Below are 22388 nucleotides of genomic sequence, written 5' to 3' on the forward strand. Positions count from 1 at the left end.
TTGATGACCAGAGAAGCTGACCTTGGAGAAGCACAGTCTTGGGCTTCAAGAATGTCTTGAGTAACAACATATTTAAAACTGCGTTATTTCAAAAGAAAATTTTTTTTTAACCTATGCTTGACATTTAAATGAAGAGAAACTTCCCGTTGAAAAATTAATTTGAATCGCTAAAGTTTTGGTCAAAACATTAGCCAGTAAAAATCCTACATAAACCTTTTATCTGACCAGTGCTAATCAAACTCGTTAGTCCACTTGCCTAACAGCAAAGACTACCGGATGTGTGTTGTCATTGTATTCTCTGTGTTTGGTTGATTTTTCCATTGGGCTGTTGGATGCAAGAATTTAGACCCCACTGAAAAACTCTTCCAGAGTGCTTATGTGCTTTTGTACTTCCATTTCCTTGCCACTCCCTTGCTGCTGATGGCTATATTACTTTCAGTTGAAAGGTGGTATTTTGTTTTGTTTCAAACTGGTGGGCTACATAATGATGAAGTATGTTCTGGTATCCACTTAACTCTTAGGGAATTAACTTCTAGGTCCTAATGTTTGTTTAAACTAGTTTATAATGTTATGAGTAACAATTACAGTATTTGTGAAAATTAAGTTACATGTCAAAACCCTCTTAGTATGCTTTAATCATACCGCCATACCTAAAATAAGCTGTGACAGTGATATTTTGGCAAATAATATACCATGAAAAATAGTTATACTGTAATGTTTTCCACAAATCTGAAGCCTACTGATGAGTGAGAAAAGAGTAGTTATGAAACTGTATGAAATTTAGACTACATAATTATATTGCTATACTGTAAAAGCTGACAGTGATGTGAAATTTGGCAGCAAGTATTACTGCTGCTTTTGCCCTGCTTTTTATCTTTATGGCTTTTCTTCCTCTCCTCCTTCACCACCCTAGTTGAAGGTCATAGCAGATGGAATAGGAAAATTCTGAGCATCATTTTTCTCTATCATGAGGCCAAATTTCCAGATTTTGTAGAACAGGCTATTGCAGTTAGACTGACTTTGTCACTGATGAGTAGAGTCTGCTGTACATCAATTCTGTTTTTAAGCACAAAGCATTAGTTCAAGAATATTAAGATCGTCAAATTAGAAGTTACAAAGACCAGATGGCTAATTGGTTGCTGGAATATGATGATGCTAAGTTTTATATTTCTGATTAAGCTGAGTTGTGTGGGAAATGCTAATACAGTCATCAGTAAGGAGTGGAAGAAATTTGCTTCATTTGCTTTAGGAAGAAACCCAGAATGTTGTCACTTTTCCCATGGGGAAAATGAAACCATATACCAAAGCACTCTGGCCTGGGACCCTGGAAGGCTGAGAATTTTGATCAAAATAGCAGAAAGGGAAGATGTGAAGTGGGAAACTGGAGGGCTTACCTGGAACTCAAACCACTCTTACATGGAAATATGTGATTTCCTGTATTCACCACAAATTGTGTCTTGCATCTTAGACATCTTTCCTCTTTAAACTGGCATATGCTTTCTAGTGAGGAGTTTTCACAGATTAACTTCTTTCAATGGGAACAAATTTATTGGACATTTTTTACTAGACTGTTACAGATAAAAGTAAGGACTGGCTCAGTCTTGGACATTTATACTGGTTTTTATTCCATTTTCAGTAAACAGTTCTTTAAAAAAAAAAAGGAACATGTAAGAATCTCACATGGATGAGTTTATTTTCACTGAAAGAGAACCAAGTTATCTCCACGATTAAGGGGCGTTAGTTCAATTGCAAAGCAGGCAATTCATTATCTATGTCTACTTTGAAGAGAAGTGACTTAGAAATTAACTGTAGCGAGATCTTTTAAATATCCAATCCATTTTATTCCTTGAATTTTCCCTAAACCTAGAAAATGTAACTGGTGTCACAGTGATGAATCTGGTATAAGGAATGTGTTCTGATGAAGCACACTATGAAAACTTGTGTTTTGTCCCCTTTGACTTTTTTGTGGTCTACTCTTATTTTGGGTAAATATTGCCTTTCTAATAAGGAACCAGGCCACAAAATCTGTGAAATACTTGTCATTTATCTTCATTAGAAAAGCAGAAAAATAAGTGCTTTATTAATAACTGTTCTGGATTGAGATGTTTTAAAAAAACACCCCCTTCATAAAAAGATTGGTTGACGAAATACACACTTCCATATTCTGCAGCAATAAATTGCAAATATTTGTTTTAATTTGCATTTCTCCACTTTCCTAACTTAAAATTATCAGATCCAGTTCCTTATTTCTTGTAATTCTAGACAAGATATGCGTTCAACTTCCTATCTTTCTTTAAGTTGAGTAAGAACACCCCTTCACTGTCAGGAAATTCAGTGGGTTTTCATACCTATTGTGTCACTGTTTATAGATCATGTAATTTCACTTATTAAACAGTTTGCAGACAATTATTTCAGCTTTATGTTTACATAATGTGAAAATGATCACTTTTACGAGGAGGGGAAATAAAGCTAATTTTAAGTGATTTTTTAAAAATCTGTATCAGTCATGTATAATTAGATCATTATATATCTTAAAGTTTCATATTAGATTCTTCCTGTACATTTGCTCTTTAAGCAACCAGATGCAGACCTGTGTGTGTGGCATGAGATGAGGATTGCTGCTTGCTTATGAAATCCATGTTGACTTATTTGAAAAGTGCAGGAGCTCCCTCTTCTGGCTTAGAGTGCTTTAAATTGAAAGTTTATGGTAACTTTCTCAATTCATCACAATAAAAAAAAAAATCTTATTTTGAATATAACTTACATGCAGAAATGTTTTTGTGGTGTCTTGGCAGTCATGCTAAAATTTGGTTCGGCCCTCAGATGCCCATTTGGATTCTGCTGTGAGTGTAATATTTATCTTTCTATAGCTTTGCTCTGTACCATCAGAGACAGCAGATTTCCTCTCTGTCACTGTGGTATTGCTGGTACGGTCACAACAGCAATGGTTAATGTAGGTGTAAGTTGCAATTCCAGTATGGTCTCTTCATTTAAGTCCCACCTGAGCTTTTCACAACTGTTAATAGTAACTTGAGTCCTTGATGGTGATTTGGTACAAAGCCCTATAAATCATTAAACATTTAGAAAGGAGAAGTGGGGTCTTTAAAGAACATTGAAAGGGCTTTATGGTTGATGTATATATTGTGACCCCTTTCCTCCCCTCCCGTCCATCTAGGGAGCGGTAGGAGAGAGGAGGCTTCCTTGCTGTTTCTGTTTATTCTATCATTCTCCTTTCATTGCCTCTTCAATGTTGCAGGTCCTCAGAGAAATGTTATAGTTCTGTAGATACTTAAATTTGGTAGGGCAGCACCTGAGTCTTTCATGTGACATCATTCCCAAGGGTAGGAACCTGACTGGAAAAGGTGACACTGGGGACAAATCTCTTGCCTTAGCTGTTTTGAGGGGGGGGGGGGGAATCCAGTGAATTTCCTAATTCTGAGAATGCAGGATGATAAAAAATAAGTATTCAACTGACCTCTATCAGTGTTGTGCTTTTAAATCATCTGTCAAAATAGGAGCCAAGGGTGCCAGATGAACCCTAGCCACTGTTCGGTTCCTGATCTTACCATCTCAAGGGTACTAATGCAAGGAACACGCATTAATATTTACTTGAAGAGACCAGTTACTCTGCAGTGTAATTTTTGTACAATATATGTGGTTCCTCAAGTAGCTGCACTTAGCTGAATTTGGTTACCTGCCATCCCTCTAGTTTTTGGACTTTCTAGGTACTTTAGCTTTTGAATTCAGAGGGAAGATTGATCTGCCTCTGGTTACACCCTCTCATAGGAACGTAAGGGAGTATATGACATGTACAGGAACAGTGCACATTCCTGTTTTAACTTCTCCAGTGCTATTAGGGAATCTTCAATGTCACCATCTCAAAGAAACATTTTTACTGTAGAATGTTTTTCCATTGCTTCATCAAAACTTCTGTGTTCACAGTATTTTAATTTACAAAGCATCAGGGTTTTTTAAAATGTTTCTACACTTCTATTTAGCTACACTTGGTGGAGCAGGTATGCTTACTGATTTGTATAGCATCACCTTTGTCATTGCCTAATAAACTGCAAGATACGGAAGTTGGAGAGGCCACTATGAATAACAAAAACTGTCAAAGGTTCACTATCAAACTGCTTAGCTCTGATTTATACAGTTTCAGACAAAATAAAAAATACTTTGATATTTGTAGCAAATGCCAAAATAGAATCAATGCAGTATTGTTCATCTAGTTAAAATTGCAAAATCCAGGAAATGCAAACATTAAGTTTCCAACAGCAACATTAACTTGGACTCTTTGCATATCCTGTGTTTCCTGGTATACGTTAAGACATAAAGTAATGTATTAAGCTGTGAATTGAACAAGAAAAACAGAAAAAATTCTTCATGTAGGTAACACTGCCAAGTTAAGTTCTGTTACTATTTGTGTTTATTGACCTTTTATAATTTTAAATTATTTTCTTCATAAAGATTGAATATGATTTCTTTGGCCAAATAAAGTGAGATCTGAGAGCTTGTCTTCACTGCAGTGTGAACTTGACATACGGTTTACCCCTTGCCTTGAATCTGACTCTTCTTCATCCATCAGTATCTCAGATTTGAATTAAGCGGCTTTTAAACTTGAAACTATGATTTGAATCTGAGGCTGGCACTCTGACTGCAGTGGGAATGTAACTTAGGCTATATAGGTTGGCAAGACAGAACTTGCAATTATTTCTAATTGATCTATTTTCTGCTAATTAAATTCATACATAACTAAAACGTGCAGAGTGACTGTACTCCATGGAGTAAATCAAGCTTAAAGTGTTGCAGTAAAGATGAACTCTAACCGTATCTCTTTTGAATTATAATGTATAACTTTGGAAACTATATATATGATTGGTTCCAAAATTGTTAGGGAGTATTCCAGATGTTACTGAGCATTGATTATATGTAACTCAGAACACGGGAAAGTCCTGCTCTGAGGGTGGTTCCAGCCTGGAGATGGTACAGAGCTGCAGGCAGAAAATTCTCCCCATCTGATCTGTTCCTATCTGTGACTGCTTGCATCTGTCAAACTTAAGGTTTCTTGCCTGTGTGAACTAGGCTTAATCCATGTTCTAGAAGAAAGGGAAGAGCCTTAAAGGAGATATTTGGAGAGCAGTAAAGCAAGGACTTGCTGGTCAAGAATAGATTTGGAAACAGAATCTAGGTTTGGAAAGCAGTGGTGTGAAAGATAGAGAGGGTCATTAGGGCTGTGGTGGGGCAGGAGTTGAAATGGAGACAGGAGAAAGCAGAAACTGTAAGGGAAGTAAAAGCAAAGTGTCAGGAGGTGGGAATGTTTGTAAAGACAGGGGTAAAAGCAAGTTTTGTTAGTGGAGGATCATGAATTTATGACAAGAATAGTGAGTGCATAGCAGTGTCACCCAGGGAAAAGGGTAAGACGGATATAGATGTGAAGCAAGAAACTGCAAGGTGGAATTGGGACAGCAAGGTCTGAGAGGGGGGAGCTTCACTCCTAGAAAGAGGGACATGGAGAAAATGAAGACAATGAAAATAAAACTGGAAGGAAGTGTGTTCTGGGTGACAAATCACACAGTGGGCTGGATGCAGTGGTGCTCCCAGAGCTTGCCAAGGAGGAAGAGGAGGAGGGGAGGGTGTGAGGCATGAGGAGAGCTTTGTGGTGGCATTTGGGAGTTAGATGGAACTGGAGAATTCAAGGATGAAGAAAGGCCACAGGGAGCTTATAGGGAGGAACAGAAGACTGCAAGGAGTGTCTGGTGTGCTTGATGTACTAGCAGTGCCAAGGCTCTGGAATGTCTCATTGCCTGGCTATTCAGCTTCACCTTTGTTTTCTTCTACAAACTTAGCATCCTGGAGAAACTTGCCTTGCAAAGTTTGGAAACTTCTGGAAATCACACACACGTATTTCCTCTGACTAGCTCTCTGTCCATGTGTGGTACTTTGTTTTTACTGTGCACATGTATGTGTAAGGAAGTTTTTTGTTACTTGCAATCAAGATGCAACTCATAAATTACCACTTAATAAATCAAAACTTTTTCCAAAATTGAGCTAAAGGCATATACTTTTCAGATTGCTCATATTAAATTTTAAAAATTCACATTAAAGAAAGCAACCTGAAACTGATTAAAATGAAAATTATTGTAGTGAAGGTTTTTATAAAAACGTATGTTAAGAAAGTGGGGTTTATTCTGCTTTTGCTCTGGGGAAAAAAGAATACATATTGTTTAATTATTCATTCATTCATGTTTTCCCTTTACCCATTTTCTTCTCCATCAAAAAAATAAATCATCACACTTCAACAGAAGTGGATTATGGAAAGTTATGCTGAACAAAGGAGAAGTGTTCAGGAGATTAACTAATCTGAAAGAGAAGGGGTGGTCAAAAGTTCTGTCTTCTGTAATAAAATATGGAAGCATTGTAAAACACCTGTGCCTTATTTGCCTCTAGAGGTGTATAAAATTTTGAGTTTGAAAAATAACATTCTAGCATTGTAAGGGATGTTTCTGACTTTGAAATAATAGTATTTGAATATTTATATATTTCTGAGGATGATTTTTGGACGTGGCTGTTTAACAGACCTCAGAATTGGTGCATGCATGTTTTGTTGAGCCACAGGACTGAAGTAAACTATGCTGTTGACACAAATACTTGGCTAAACTATTTAAATAAATCGATTAAATATTTACAATTTTATTAAGTATGGCCTTAATCCTGGTTTTATTTCTATCAGAGATTTTCTGTCAGCTTTTGTAGATGTGGGATCAAACTGCATTATAATACTATGAAAATATGGAGTATATGTCTAAAATTGGAGTTGCAGAGCCCTTTGGTGCAAAGCACATGTATTTGTCTGTTAGGGAGTGTTGAGGTTATTGGATGACTCATTGCAGCAGGCTTTGCTGAACTTATTTATAGAAAATGCGAAAAGTTATCAATTTTTTTTTTTAGTATTTTGGGGGGCCGGTAAGGTTTATCATTTACTTTAGTTACTTACATTTTTTCAAACAGACTGTCAAGAAACCATGCCAGAACAAAACCGTTTGTGCAGGTAATTAATGGAGAGGCTGTGGTACCTGCTGACAGATATTTTCCAAGAAAAGGAATGGTTTGCAGCTAGGGGAAAAGTGTTAAAAGTGTGCCCAAAGCAGTAACTCAAACCAAAGGAGCAACCTTTGATCTGAGACATAGTTTAGGTCACATTTTAATGAATAGCTTTATTAAACGAGTTTATTAAACTAATATTATTCTGTCAGTTGGTACATTTTATTTGCAGAAAATTGGATCTGTCTAAGGGTATCTGACACTGACTACAGTGATGCTGTTTTAAATTAAACCGGTAGCTTTAGTGTATGTATTTAAAGGAATATTTTCATGCATTTAATGGAATGTGCTCAATTCCAACACTGACGTTTAAAATCTGAGTCTGGACAGAGCTCATGTAGGGATTTTTGTGTTAAAGACAGGGAAGGTGCAGGTTGCAGTCAGTCTTGCCACTGTTGCAATATTGCTGCGTAGCGAATATATTTCACTTGTAGCATGGCTATGTTTTAAGGCAGCAAGGATCTGTCTAAAACTTTGAATGTACAATAGATTATAATTAATATGTAAATTAATAACTTACCTACAATATATTCTCTATTTTAATATATTCTGTATTTTATTTCTATTTTTGTTCTATGTTAGATTGACTCGTTATTGAAAGAATGTACTTCACAGTTGTATTTAGAGAGGTTTCAGATAAAGGTGGTATCTAGATAAACAGGTTTTGTGTTATGGTCCCCATCTGGGCAAGGAATGTCATGGGGGAAACATTTTCTTCTTCTGAAAGAAGAAAATTGGGATATCAATTTCAGTGTTGCTATTGGAGTGTCTAGCTAAGTGAGATTTTTCCAACTGACACAGGATTAAGCTCTTCAGTGATAAATAGGTTCCTCCTCCTGAAGTTGTGAAGGAAGTAAATCTTATGCTGTGCTCTCTTTTCCGTCTCCTGCCTGTCTTCTGAGCCCTTTGAACAAATTCAGTCAAACATGACAGAAGAGAGGAGATGTCAATATATGAGTTTCTGGCATGTGTTTGGAAATGGGTGGTCAGGTAGAGATCGGAGTTGTGTCTCTTCTGTTAATGACCCAGTGAGGGAAGGGTCTAGTGGGGGCTCATCCTTGAAGAGGAAGAGAATAAAATTGTAAAGGCCCAAGCATGTAGCCTAGACACCACAGTCAGAAAGGCCACTGGAAGTCAGCCTTGCTTCGTTCTGGTGTTGGTCAAACTGTTCATTACAGTGAAACCTGAGCACTCTCAGAAATAACCGGGATCCATCTCTAATGTCTTAATGTTTTTCAGCACATGAATTCTTCAATAGTCTTTTTTTTTAATAGTAGTTGTAGGTTTTATCATTTAGATCATCTTTTTCCCTCCATTTGTAAAAATCTTCCTGTAAGTAGGAACAAGAGAGATCTCTTTACTGAGGCTTTGGGGATTCACAGTTAAATTTGAGCCATGAAAGTACACGGCATACTACAAGATACAATGAGTACAGTGGTATGGTTTTTCCAAACTAAATATTTATTAAAGATGTCCCCACAAATGTATACGTTAAAAGTCAAGCAGTTTTACATTCTCAATGGATGCTTAAGCAGGTCTAAATTCTCAGCTATTATTCTCAAAGCCTTTTAACGAAGTGTGGTTGTTTCTAACATCCCCATGGTGTAAGCGAAAGATATATGTAAACTAAACAAAATGGAGAACACTTACAGAACACAGAAAAATATTATACAGAAGCCTTTAATTCTACTGATGGCTGAAGTTTGATATGATGGCAAGACCAGGAGAAAGTCAGTCAAGGCAGCTGTTGTCCTTTTCAGTTTGGGACAGTCCACGTTCTCTAACATTTGGTAGTTGCCATAGATATTCCTATTTTTTTATTGGACTCTATACCCAGAGTGTTTTGCCACACTTTACATTTCCATTATACCCACAGCTGAGTGAGTCAGAGGCAGCTTCTTGCTTCTGTAGTGCCTCTGAAGTCCCATCACGTTTGTGCGCTGCGTCCTCTCTGCATTAGTTCCAGTTCAAGATGTTTTGTGGGTTCCTGTTGACAACGTGCAACGCAAGGGTGGCTGACCAGCTTTGGAAGCCCATCAGGAGCTGCCAGTAGGTTCTAGTAGCCTGTCAGAGACCCTGTGATTGAGGAGGTGGAAACTTCCTCAGAAGAGATTAAGGATTCAATAGATCTCATTACATTACAACTTCCAAGAGAGTAGACCACCATTTTCAATTCAGATTTTTGTCTATCAAAACAGATTTACCTCTCCCAGTCTAGAAGACCTCATTTGGCAATTTCCTGTACTGACTAGGTTTTGAGGACTTGTATACGTGTCCCCAGTCATTCAATTACTTGAGGCCTCACGATGAATACGAGACTGAATGGCTGTCAAGTTTCCTGTCTCCACATGAAATCTCTACCTGGTAGTTTAAATACCATTTGCAGGCATGCTGATTTAGTTCTGGAAATCAAGGTTATAGTCTTCATAACCGTAGCATCCTTTAGAAAAACAGGCTGAGTGTTTCTTGTATCAAACAACCTGGTTTTGTGTTGTAACATTGCTAGGTTCATACTTTTTATGTTTTTACGTGTTTTAAATCAGTCAAAAGCATTCAGCCTGCTTTTTAAATGTGAAGAAAATCAATTTATATTCAATAAAGTGCCAAAAAATTAAGTAACTTGTAAAATAACCTTTCAGAAATAAATAATACGCTGTTTATTGAGGTTTGGATGGCGAGTCAAAGGTAGAACCAAGACTTCATGCGTGCTATCTCCAAATGCATGATGCTTGCCATGAAGACAAATTGAATCAGTTTTCCTACCTCATCTTTTGTAGAAAAATGAACTTGACTAAAATAAAATACATGCCTGACTAATGGAGTCACTTCCATTCAAAAGCAACAGAGGATGCTGGAAAGAAGCTACTAAAGCTAAAATTATGCAGAAGGCTGTTCATCTTGGCACTCTTTGTCTGCCTCCCACCCTCGTTTTATCTGACTGCCTCCATCCATTGTTACTAGCCCTCCTGTATTGGCAACATGGGTGATAGGGAACAAGATTTATCCCCTCATCCCTTGGTAAGGGGCCTCTCTTATTTGTGGGATATGCCGAAAAATGGTTCCCTCGGAGAGCTGTAATTCTAGGATTTTGCAGTTTTGGAAATTGTTCCCAGGAGGCTTCTGCCCTGCTCCTGGCTATTTATAACCGGGGATTTGGCATCCCGATAAGTTATGTCACCTTAATGAACTTGGCGGTGAAGCTAACTAGAACTGCGCCTGGCTTGGTGAATGTGCTTGTATAGCGTGCAGGAGTTACCGAAAGGTAGGGAAACTTTTCTGTTCCTCTTACAGACATCTAGTTTTGCTTTTTTTAATATGTGTCGTTCAACCTGAAAGCCCTAGAAATAGAAACATCTTTCATTATGCAAGTAAACACAGGCAGAACTAATTAAAATTATTTAATGTGTTATTAAATTTTAATTAGTTATAGTATATTTACACGATTAAAAGCAGAAATAATGAAAGCGCGTTCGTACCTTTCGAGGAGCTCCGTTCCAGGGCGTGCGCGTCCGGTGAGGCGGGGGCGTGGGTAGGTGCGCCCCCCGTGAGGCGAGGCGGGCGCTCCGCCCCGGGCCCGGCGCCCCCGCGGCCGCTAGGTGTCAGGCGCAGCGCGGGAGCCGCGCGGGGGGCGCGGGGCCCGGTGGAAACTCAAGGGCGTGTCGCAGGACGGCGCGGCCTTCACTGTTTCCACATGGTGGGTGCCAGGAGAACCCGATACGGTGTGATATATAGAAGCAAGGTACAACTGGAATAATGAAATTTCAAAAATAAGCCCTTTTTAGAGGCTGGTTGTAACAGTCCTGCTGGGTATTGTAAATGCCTCAGGTGCACTTGATACTGCTGTTACGTTCCTGGCGTTGGCTTCTCATTTTTATGGAAAGATGGATTGAACTTCAATTTAAGAATATTCGGTAATCCCTCTCAGGACATACTGTAACAGCTGGTATTTCTGTGTTGCGGCAAATCGATTCCATACAGCAGTCAGCAATGCCTATGGCTGGGCTTCAGCAAAAACTTCCAAAGCATTTTAAATAAAGCGAGCCAAAGAAAATAACATCATCACTGCAAAAATGTAGCTTAATTTGCAAGTTAGAAAAAAAAAAAAACCAACCTGTTCCATTCCAGAAAAATATTAAGCATTTTACTGGTAAGGATTTCATCAGGTCATTTATTTTTCATTAATATATATTTAGGATCTGGGGGGAATAACTTTATGCCATATGTAAGTTTCTTAGATAATAAGGAGCTTGAATTTTTTTAATATTGAATGATTTACCGTGAAATAAAGAAAAACAAACAAACTGAGTTTAAATGCATGACATATATGTAGATCAACAAGACTTTCCACGTTTCTCGGTGAACTTTTTTTTTTTAAGGAACCTGAATTTGATTGATAATAATGCACCTATAATAAGAATGCCTTGCATGTTTGTTTTCTTGTTTTTTATTTTTTTTTAAAAGATGAAAATACTTTAAGCTGCATATAAATCAAAGATGTCCCATTAATAGTAAATAACTTTGTTTTAACCAGTTTCTTACACGTGTGACAACTAAAAATGCCTCCATCGTTCGTACGGAAGTAGTGGTGTGCTCACGCTGGGGACTGTAAGTGAGCTTAGAACATGACTTCTCCTTTATGGCGCTTGTATGTGTTAAAAAGAAAACAAGCAGAATTAATACAAAGTGAATATGTTCCTTCTTAATTGGTACAGCGTGTCCTTGGCTATGATGCCTTTTTTTTTTCTTTTAAACTGCACCCTGGCTAGCTTTGCATATAGATGTTTTACAACTTTGTCATCATAAGATGAGCTTTCACTCTGAAATACTTTACTTCCTTATCTCTGTTTTAAATTTTAAGTTAATGGACTTTGTGCTGATTTGATGAATGTCAAAATGTTTGTTTGGAAGCTGATGCTTGTTTTTAGTGAAAACTTACTTTTTTTCTTCACCACAAACTTTTATAACAAAAAAAAATAGACCCTAAAACAATCTTAATAGATAGGTTTTTAAGTTTTATTCAGTCCTTTTCATCATAGAAGAAGTTATCCAGGGCTGTAACTTCTGCTGTATTTGCCTTCTTAAAACAAAAAACAGATTCACTGGAGTTTGAAAGCTGACATGCAAAATCTTTCTTTGGGTAAACACTTAGGGGAGAGAAGGGAGAAAAAAAAAGAACTTTAAAAAGTTGCCAGACTATTTAAACTATAGGCTTATGCCTAGGGATGAGTTAAGAACTAGCTTATATCTAGTAATTGATTTAAAACTTACTAAACAAAATCTTGTGGATGGCCCTTAATATGTTGCAATACTTTTAGCAATGTGGGGATTTTTTTTGGTGGAAAAACAGAATTTTGAACAGCATACAGTGTTTACAGCACCTGTATATTACTCTTCCACAAGACTGTTGCCAAGTACAAATGTGTCCAATATACACACTTTCAGAGCCAAGATGACTTCAAAAGTCATTCTGATTAATGTGAATGTGTTTAAAAAAAAAAAAACCAAAACCCCAAAAAACCCCAAAAAACAAACCAGCAACAGCAGCAACAAAATGCTCTTCTATTTGTTTATTTTCTTATGCCAAAGCAGAACTATGCTGCTTTCTTTCTTCAAGGATCCTTTTTGTCTACTAAAATCTGGAGAAAACCCTTGTTTTCTGTTAGCTTCTACTTCCCCCTCTCCTTTCCTTCTCACACATCAGCCCCTGCCTTGCTATTAGTAATCATTTTCTGTCTTAACTCTGAATTTCTCTTCACAAGTTTGCATTCCAGTTGCGTATTTTAACATACCTGAATTTAAATACATCCACTTACATTTGAAATTGGTTTTTACTTTTGTTATATTTGTTCTGAATTTTTCTCAAGAACTGGTTAAAAGAAAGACCCAAAACTTAGTATCAGTAGGACTGTGCAATTATTAAAAAATGTCTTAAAAAAAAAAAATACTTTGTAGTAATGAATTACAGAAGAATTCCTTACACAGTCTGCATGATAATGGCTCCATCAACTCCACTAATCAAACTGCTATTTACCTTAGAGAAGTGTTTGCACCAGTCCTGCTTTTTACAATTTCAGTTAAAATTTAGATTATATTTCCAGATTACAAATAAAAATTGCATGTCAGATCTTAAATGAACTGAAAACAATTGAAAGAAGGTTAAGTAGAAATACTGAATAAATTACTATGCTAGTATTATTTTTTTTTTCTGGGATAAGTAGTAGCAAAATTTGAGTGACTTAAAATATTTTGTGTTTTAATAAAATAACCCTAGAATTATATTTCCAGATTACAAATAAAAATTGCATGTCAGATCTTAAATGAACTGAAAACAATTGAAAGAAGGTTAAGTAGAAATACTGAATAAATTACTATGCTAGTATTATTTTTTTTTTCTGGGATAAGTAGTAGCAAAATTTGAGTGACTTAAATTATTTGGTGTGTTTTAATAATAACCCTAGACTTCATTTCCAAAATACCTGACATGCTAGACTTAAAGAGCATAATTTACATGAGAAATGTGTTAAATTATTTTTACGGCAGAATGGGATTATAGGCTAGACTGAAGAAAACAAAACTTGTTTCACCTGGGGGAAAACATCTTAACAGTCATAAATAAATGCAAAGCATTTTGTTTTGAGAGTCTTAAATCAAAAGCTTATTTTGTGATAATGATTGGATTTGGTTAGCTGCAGTAATTTACAGTTTAACAATGTTCTTCATTATAAAATTCTGTTTCTGTTCTTTCTAGGAGAAACTGGGAGATAGCATAAATCTTCGTAGACAACTTGGCTGCAAGCAGTTAAACTGAAATTAACTTCTGCTTTCTGGCTGCAGAGTGCTAGTCTGACGTTCCTGCGTGATACTCTGCAGACTGAATCATGCCAGCGTTATCAACTGGATCTGGAAGTGACACAGGTACGCAAGCCAAGGAGGACTGCATGTTTCCTCCAGATCTTATTTGTTAAGTTTACGATCTCTATTTCAAGAAATCATCAAATAAGATAATTAATTATGGTCTCAACAGATGCTTAATTTAAGACTTTAAACATAACCTTTTCTTTCTGATGTTAATTTAGATATATGAAACACCACAGGTTTAATAATTTTTAAAAGTCCCACCACCATCTTCCTCCTCTCCATCCGCAACCCCCCAAAAAGAACACCTCCAAACAGATATTATATATGGATCTGAAGAATTTGGATTCACCTCTGAGCGTGGTTCCTACAATGTTAACTTGAAAAAGGAGGAGGAAAAAAAAAGATGATATCATACATGCCTTAATATTTGCAGCAGTCTAGACTATCCCCTCTGTGAGTTACAGTTATCAGTGGAGTTATTTCTGAACACAGACTATTTAGTTTTGACACTTCTTTAACAAATTAGGAGAAGAAAAATACTGTCTCAAGTTCTCTTCCTTCCCTTGCCTTCCATGTCAGAGTCCAGTTCCTATCAGTGACTGCAGGCAGTGGGAGTGCAGATATGTAGCTTTCCATAGTTTTCACTTTCTTCGTCGCTATATTCAAAGGTGAAATCTCATCTTGCTGTTATGCATGCATTCTCTCTGTCTGACAACATTTTTGTCCTTGTTTCAGGGACAACTAAAGTTAGTATTTTTGCTCGAGGGTGTTTGGTAAATAGGTGATCCGGCTGAGGTTACTATACAAAGATCCCTGCTTTCCACCCCTGTGCTTGTTACTCTAGATCATATAGTTTTATGTGCAAGAAGTAACAGCAGGATTTTGAAAACGAAGAGGGAGATTTCAAGTCAGGAATCCAAAAAATATGTATATAAGGAACTGCATTTGATTCTTATTTTAAATAGACTGTACAGTGCAGTGATTTTTTTTTCCCACACCTCAGGTCCAATGTAAAATTTCCTCTTAGATGAAAAGATCAATCTTTAGAGTTATGTGTGTTTATTTTTTACCATGGGAGGGAGGGTTGTGTTTGTTTTTATTTGCTTTTTTGTATCACTATTCCTGTGTTTAAGGGATTTGACTATCATCTCACCAAACCCTACCTCTATATACTTTTCTCCCCCTTCCCCCATGGAAATATGTGCAGTTGAAGCTGTTTAGTATGCTAAAGCTGAATTTTGGAAGACTTGTCAGGGTCTACTCTGGGCTGATCTTCCACTCTGGATCTTTGCTTTCTTTATCACGCAACCTTTTATGTCCTTCCAAAACCCGCCTTAATTTTTTTTTTTTTGTTTTTTACTTGGCCAAATGCTTTCTGACATTTCAGAAGTCTCAAAAACTTGTTGAGATGAACAGCAGGGGAATGTGTGATGACTGGTGCCTGATGCTGACAATTTTGCTTGTTTTATTGTTTAAAGAATGTTAATGTGTCCGAAAGTAATAGTCATGGACATACTCTCTGAATAAAAAAAGAAAAGGGCTCCAAAAAGTGTGTGTGTGGGGGGGGAAATCCTATTTTTAAAATTGTGTGTGTTAAAATGTCTCTAAAAACGTGTTTTACTGTGCTATTTAATGCATATGATGCTCCAAATACACCTTTAATAGTTATGGTGCGTGATAAAGCTCAACTAATCTCCATTCTCCCAGGAAATCTATAGTAAAATATGATATGCACCATTAATATCTTGCTGTTAAATAATACTGCTTGTTAAATCCAATTTGTTTTCTGTTGCAAGTTGTAAATTGTTTCTGTAAATAAAAACTTGCATTTGGAGGGAAAAGAGAATTACTTATTTTCTTCCACTTTCTTTATGGTGTTTCCTGATGAGGATGATAGTATGTAAACACTTTTTGAATGATTACATCAAACTGTGCTTTCTGTCCTGGTTTTAATACAGGTGGTTTCTAATCAGAGCTGTATTTTTCTGCTATTACTCTCACTCTTAGATTAAAAAAAGAGAAACACAAAAAAGTTTGGATTTTCTTACCTCTTGTTCCTTGGTGGGTAGACCAGTTTTCCTCTCGCCCTGCCTGCGTAAACTGGTGTTGTGACATGTAATGAGTTGAAACTGCTCTAGTCCATGAGAGGACTATCTGGGATGCTGTGGAGTTAGCAAGTTAGGTCCCCACTAAGTGACAAAACTGCACCTTTAGGGTAGGGATGCAAATTCATTTAGTCTGTCTGCTAAGACTCTGTTTTACTAATGCATTCAAACAAAACCCCAACCTAGCTTATTTTTGTGTCTGTTATCCTGGTGAAGTAAAAGTAAACCTGGATTTAAAAATGAGTGGAAAAAATTCATTGAGGACTAGTAAATAGAAATGCATCATCTGTGAATATTGGAAAGTTGCCAAGTCATGGACTATTGGAAACTCAGACACTAGTATGGAAGCATTGATGATTTGTTTTTTGGGTTTTTTACATAGTCTTAGGCATCAGACCACTGTCAAAAGCAGGATAGTGTTCACGATGGGCCACATTTGATCAGACTAAATATTGACCTACTCGTGTTAATTTTACATTGCTTTTACTTTGTCAACAGACTTCGTTAGGGATGTCACCATGTCCTTGTAGCTGCTTCCTTCATATACTTACACATGCTTTTGTTATACCATGTTTTAACCTGTTAACCTGTATATTCTTCTGAACACAGACCATGCCTCTTAAATCTGTTTTGAGAAGCGTTTACCAGACTTTAAACTATGATAAATCAAAAGTATGGCTACAGTGTTTGCAATCTTTTGTTTAAAACATTTGTTTTAATTAATTTAGATTCATCAAGTGACTTTGAAATTAATCTTGTACCTTACTGGTCTGATCTGGCTTCTTAACTTTAAGACAGAGGAAAAAGGCTTATGTGAGCCCATGCTTTTTTCTCTTCCACTCTCCATTAGCCATATAGAAACCCTATTTTTCTATAAAAATACTAATTTTAAAAATTACTTGTTTTTGTAACATGTGCATGATCCTGCTCCTCCCTTAAGGTTTATAGTCCTGTCACTGTCAGATCAAAGTTACCTAAAAGCAACCATCTTGAACAGAAGGCTGAGCTTCTGCCTGAGGCTGCATCTGAAGCTTTAATTTTGTGTTGCAAAAGTCTGCTTGAAGTCTGTGTGCAAGCCCATCAAATAGAGTTTGAAGACTGAGCAAGACGACTTGCACTTTTGCAGGTAAAGCAAGTCTGCGAGATCTGGCATTCACTTATCTGAGTTTGCAGTCCTGGCTTCACAGTAGTTGATGGCAGCTTCGTTGCTGACTTTGGTGGAGCCAAGATGACATCATTATGCTTTAAGTGTTGTTTTAGTGTAAAAAACATCGTAAAATTGTTACAAATTTCTTTCCTCTCAACCCTGTATCAAGCTTGCTCAGCTGATGAGTTTAAAAATGCTTTTCTGTCTGTCCTTAAAAACTAGCGCACGAATGTGCAAAGCAGACTTTGTGTTTTTGATTCATGTATTGTCAGTGGGAAAATCACATTTACAGGCCAAGTTTGGCCACCAAGTAAAACTGTGTGAGATTGCGTAAATATAATGAAAGTCAGAAGCAGTTCTTGAATTTGAATATTGTAAATTACAGAAAGAAAAAATGTGCAGGGCTTATATTAGTTTCATCTTGAGTACATACAGGAGCTAATGCTGTGCCAGGTAGTGGAGTTTTTTCAGTATTATCAGCCTGTAAAACTGAATACATGTTAGTTTTTTAAATTAAAAAAAAAACGAACACATTTGTTGCTAAGCGAAATTGTAAGTTCATGTGGCCTTTAAAATATTCCTGGTTTTGGTGTTTTCTTCTCTGTTTTGTAATAATACAAAATAAAGATAGGAAATTTGTTCTAAATGTTGGGTATTTTTCCAAACTGCATTTTTAGTAGCGTATTCTGTGATTCTTTAAGAATTATCTCGACCTCTGAAGCTGCATGCTGTTGATGTGGATGTACTGAATACTGGTAGAAATACTTTGTTAGAATATTATGTTGATATGATAGCTCCATAGTCCATATGGATTATCTCCCAGTGAAGTGAGACCACTGCAAGCAATGCGAAGTTCAAAGACAATTTTGCAATCATCTGAATACTGAAAGATGCTATCCTTGCTTTTACTGGTTTCATATAGACGTCTTCCCTTTATTTACTACTAATGCATTTTAATCAGCTTGCCAGTTTTAACATAATCTTTTCTAAGAATGCTTGATAATGAAAAGGATAAAAAGGTGGAGAGAAAAAAAAGAAACAGTAATAACATGAAGAAAAAGCTGAGTAGTTGGCTGAGCTGAGGGGGACATCAGAAACATCTGTAGGGGAAGAAGGACAAATTAAGCTCAAGTGGCTAAAGATTTTAGCCTTTTAAACCAGTTTTCAGAATGAGGAGGGAGATAGAAATCAGGGAGTTCTATTTTTACAGCCTGTTTAAAAAAAAAAGTAATAACATAAAATGGTGGCCAAAGATCTGGGTTCATTGTCGTGAGATGAAGAGAAAGGGAATTTAGGAGAGTGATGAAGGAAAGATTTCCGGGAGTAGCTCTTCCATCGGAGGCTGCCAGGGCAAAGGCTTGCAGGGCCACTGAATCGTGCTCCAAACTGTTTCTGCTTCCCCGCTGACGTGCCACAGTGGAAATGGAGCAGAGGGAAAGCCTTCGCTCGCCTGCTTTACGCAACTGCTTATGACTTAGGCATAGGTGGGCCGCCCCACAAGTGTTATGTAAATGCCTTTGGCTGCATCATGATTTCAAGACTACTTAAATTTCTCACCACATTGAAATGCACAGATATGGCTAGATTTTAATGAAAACCGATACACTAGCCAAGGCAAAATTTATACTGAATTAATAAATAGAGCCAATATTTTACCGTGCATTCTTGAATTCTCCCCATCTCCAGCTGCCAGAGGCATTAAATGGCTTGTAGGCTAACATTAATATGAAAGATTTGGGAAAGTATGAGACGTATGGCTAACTTTAATTGCTATCAGATTTAATTTTTAAAAATATAACTTGCTGGTGTTGGAAAGGGTATTTATTTTGGTATCAACGTATTTATGGTGACTGTTGGAAAACTTGTTCAAAGTAGAATGAAATTTCTCTAAACTGTTCTGTTTTGGGTTAATATTTTATATTATGGTAGACTGATTCAGCAGTGTGGAATCAGAAAATGTGTGCAATTATATTTACTGATGGTAAACTTTAAAACTGTTACAGTTCTTGGATACAAATTTAAATTTGAATGGTCTGGCAGCTGCAACAATTTTCACTCAATTTTTTTTCGTGAGCAATGTGTAGTTTTGTGGTAAATTTGAAAGTACAACAGCCTATATAGTTTCTAACCAGAGGCTTAAATGTATAGCTATGTTTGTTGGGCCGAAAGCTGTAATTACACAAATGGTTGACAGTTCCTAGTGATGCCAGATGTCCTTTGCTGAGAGCAGACTGCCATGCTGTACCGCTCAAGTGTAGCTGTGCCAGCATCCAGGTTAGCTAGCATAGTGTACGTATTGTGTGCGTTTACTGTCAGATGAAAGGTTCTGTGGCTTCTCAGCCCAACATCATGTCAAGTATTGGCTGATTTATTAAAACTAAAGCTGTTAATCCGAAGGAAATTTAGTACTAAAAAGAGGTGGTGAGAAGCTTCCCTGCTAGCTGTTAGTTGCCTGTTGTGGAACACAGGGGTTCAAATATGATTTTGCTTTTAAAATAACACATTGGTTTAAAAAAACCCACAACCAAAAAACACCTCAATGCAGCATATTAATCTTAGGGATAGACTGTGAAATAGTTTAATTTTTTCAAATAGTTTAATGTTCTAAACTTACTTCCAAGATAAGATGATGATGTACTTGACTCTTTAAACTTTTGTATATTCCTATATACCTCTATAGACTGGTATATCAAGTGTATTTGTCTGTATGCATATGTGACTGATGTACAGCATAACTTAGTTTTGAGTGTTAAACTTTAAACTCAGTCATACAGTGAATCACAACACTGAGATAATACACTGGCATGGTTTTGGGCACTAGTACTGCCTAGGATTGCAGGACTTTCTTCTGCTTTCAAGACACAGTATGAAAGGTTGAGATACGTGGTAATCAAGTGGTGTTTCCAGTAGTTTTAGGCACAAACAAGTTGAAAATAGTCTTGGCTTCTGTTGTTAGAAGTCTTTATTCAGCCTCTTAATGAGATACTGTGTCCTCCTTTTGCAGATGTAAACTGCCACATTTAGTATTCCTTGTCACCCCTAACCAGTACCAAGTCTCTTAACCTTGCAAACTGACTGAAGAGTTAAACATGGCGAGCGTGCCCAGTGACATCCTAGTGCTGGAATGAGTTTTTTCCTGACTGCCTGCCAGGTACTTGCTATTACCTCCTCTAGTGTTGATGAAGATCTAGACAGAAATACTAAAGACTCACCAAGCTGATGTCCATACAAAGGACCAGTCAATTAGTCAAGGTTATTCAAGGTGTCGTAGTATGCAGGCTTCGTTGGAGGAGTCAAGGGTTTTTGAAAAAAGTATGAACGTCAGATCTTTGTATGAACTTTCCACAAGCTGCTTATTAATTGTGCTTGATAGGTCACTTTAAATCAGTTTTATGTATGTGTTATTCTTGCAGATAATAGGAGAGCTTTTGAATACTCATGAAAGCGCATTTTATGAACTTTCAAAGTATCCTTGTTGACGCAGTGTCTAGTGACTACATTTTGAGGGGGTTTGATTTTGAAGCAGCTTTGAGCTGTACAAGCAAGAACTCTGCAGCAACAGTCTTGCCCTGTATGAATGCAGATAGGGATCAACTATTTAACTCGCATCAGAACGTAATGGTATGTGGTATGCTAAATCTGAAATACACATGTTGAGACAAATCCTAAAAGACCAATAACTGTTTCAAACAACTGTGGATTCTTTAGCTCTGGGAGCCAAGTTCCAAAACTAAAGACTTTTCCATTTTGAAGGAAATAATATTTTTAAAAGTGGTGGGCTTAAATGATTGCTCACTTTCAACATTTTCTGTCATAACGTTGTTTTAAGGTGGGTTAACAAATTACTGTAGCTTGGAGGAATAAAAATTAGGTACAACTTTAAAGTTAAAAGACTGCCCTTAGTGAGTATGTAATCTTGTTCTTTGAGGACACTTACGGCAAAATTCTTGTTTTCATTAGAAACAAAATAGAACATTGACATTTCTACTGCTCTGCCATTCGTAAGGATTTCAGTATCTTACTTTTTTGGCGAATTAGCAAATAAATCAAACCAGGTATTTTTTCAAAGATGCTGATCACTTGTGTGTCATGATTATCTAGTTAATCAGTATTCTGTACGTTTGAAAATTAGATTAATATTTTTTTTGAGACATTAAACTGCAAAATTAAAAAAAGGTACATGCTGGACTGAGTTAATCACTCTGGTTCTGCAAAGAAAAATTGTTAGTCTTTAACTTTTTGCAGTGTCAGGAAGCCCATATATTCAGTGGAATTACTTAAGAGAACATAAAAAAAGAACTATTTGTAGCACATAAAATTGAGCACATAGTGGTCTTTTTACAACTGGAGTCTGATAGGACGGTGCAGTATGTCTATCGTAATGCATATGTGTACTGCATATGTTTTTATTTGAACCTGTGCATAAATGCTGATCTCAAACTTCAGGATGAAATAATTGTGAAATAATTTTCAATATTTGGTGTTAGTGATTGATTTTATTATGCAGCAGCAAGAATGTCCGAATGAGTGTTTCTACTGCAATGCTGTTTGCTTTTGTGTAAGGCAAGTGTTGTCTGAGCCTTTATAGAACTGTAAAGTACAATTCAAATGTGAAAAAATGTCAGCTTGTTATAAATGGCAGCAAATGGTGCTGATTATTTTACCTTTGACAAAGTGGAAAATTTAAAGCTTGGTGTGTCCCATTTTATTAATACAATAAAATTTTACAGTGTTGTTCTGGGCTTAGATATATGTTCTTTAGTGTTTATTATCCCTCAGTTACTGTAAAAATTTTTGATTTGAAATCTGGCATCATTGTTCAGAATGCTAATTTAGGAAATTAATTAACATACGAAAGCAAACGCACATCCATTTTTCTCCATTTCTTTCCTTATGCTAACCAAAACAAAGTTGGTGTTTTCTTGTAATAGGCAAGAGTGATGGAACGCAGAGACCATGTTTTTTATCATTTAGCACTAGTTTATAGCTTCCACAGACTTGTCCTAATAATGAAGCTATGAAGGATATGACAAGAATGGCGATATTAAATTTCTCTAGACTAACAGTAAATTTTTCCATTCTGATGTCAGGAATGTAGAGCATCTGGAATCTGCAGCGTGAGTGGTTCAGTACGGGAACACTTTCATCAATTGCTTAGCCATTTATTCTCCTAGGAA

At 36.7% G+C, this 22388-nt stretch overlaps 1 protein-coding gene across 1 annotated transcript in view; it reads left to right on the top strand.

Annotated features, from left to right (window-relative positions):
- The first annotated feature begins 13850 nt into the window (after positions 1 to 13850).
- The window catches only part of MPP7 (membrane palmitoylated protein 7), a 117948-nt gene continuing 109410 nt past the window's right edge, over positions 13851 to 22388 (top strand). Inside the window, exon 1 of the mRNA XM_019471007.1 lies at positions 13851 to 14016. Within this exon, the coding sequence (XP_019326552.1) occupies positions 13980 to 14016 (37 nt within the window). The 5' untranslated portion in view covers positions 13851 to 13979. The remainder of the gene's footprint in view (positions 14017 to 22388) is intronic.

Source organism: Aptenodytes forsteri, unplaced genomic scaffold (assembly GCF_000699145.1).
Source record: "Aptenodytes forsteri isolate BGI_AS27 unplaced genomic scaffold, ASM69914v1 Scaffold336, whole genome shotgun sequence".
NCBI lineage: Eukaryota > Metazoa > Chordata > Aves > Sphenisciformes > Spheniscidae > Aptenodytes > Aptenodytes forsteri.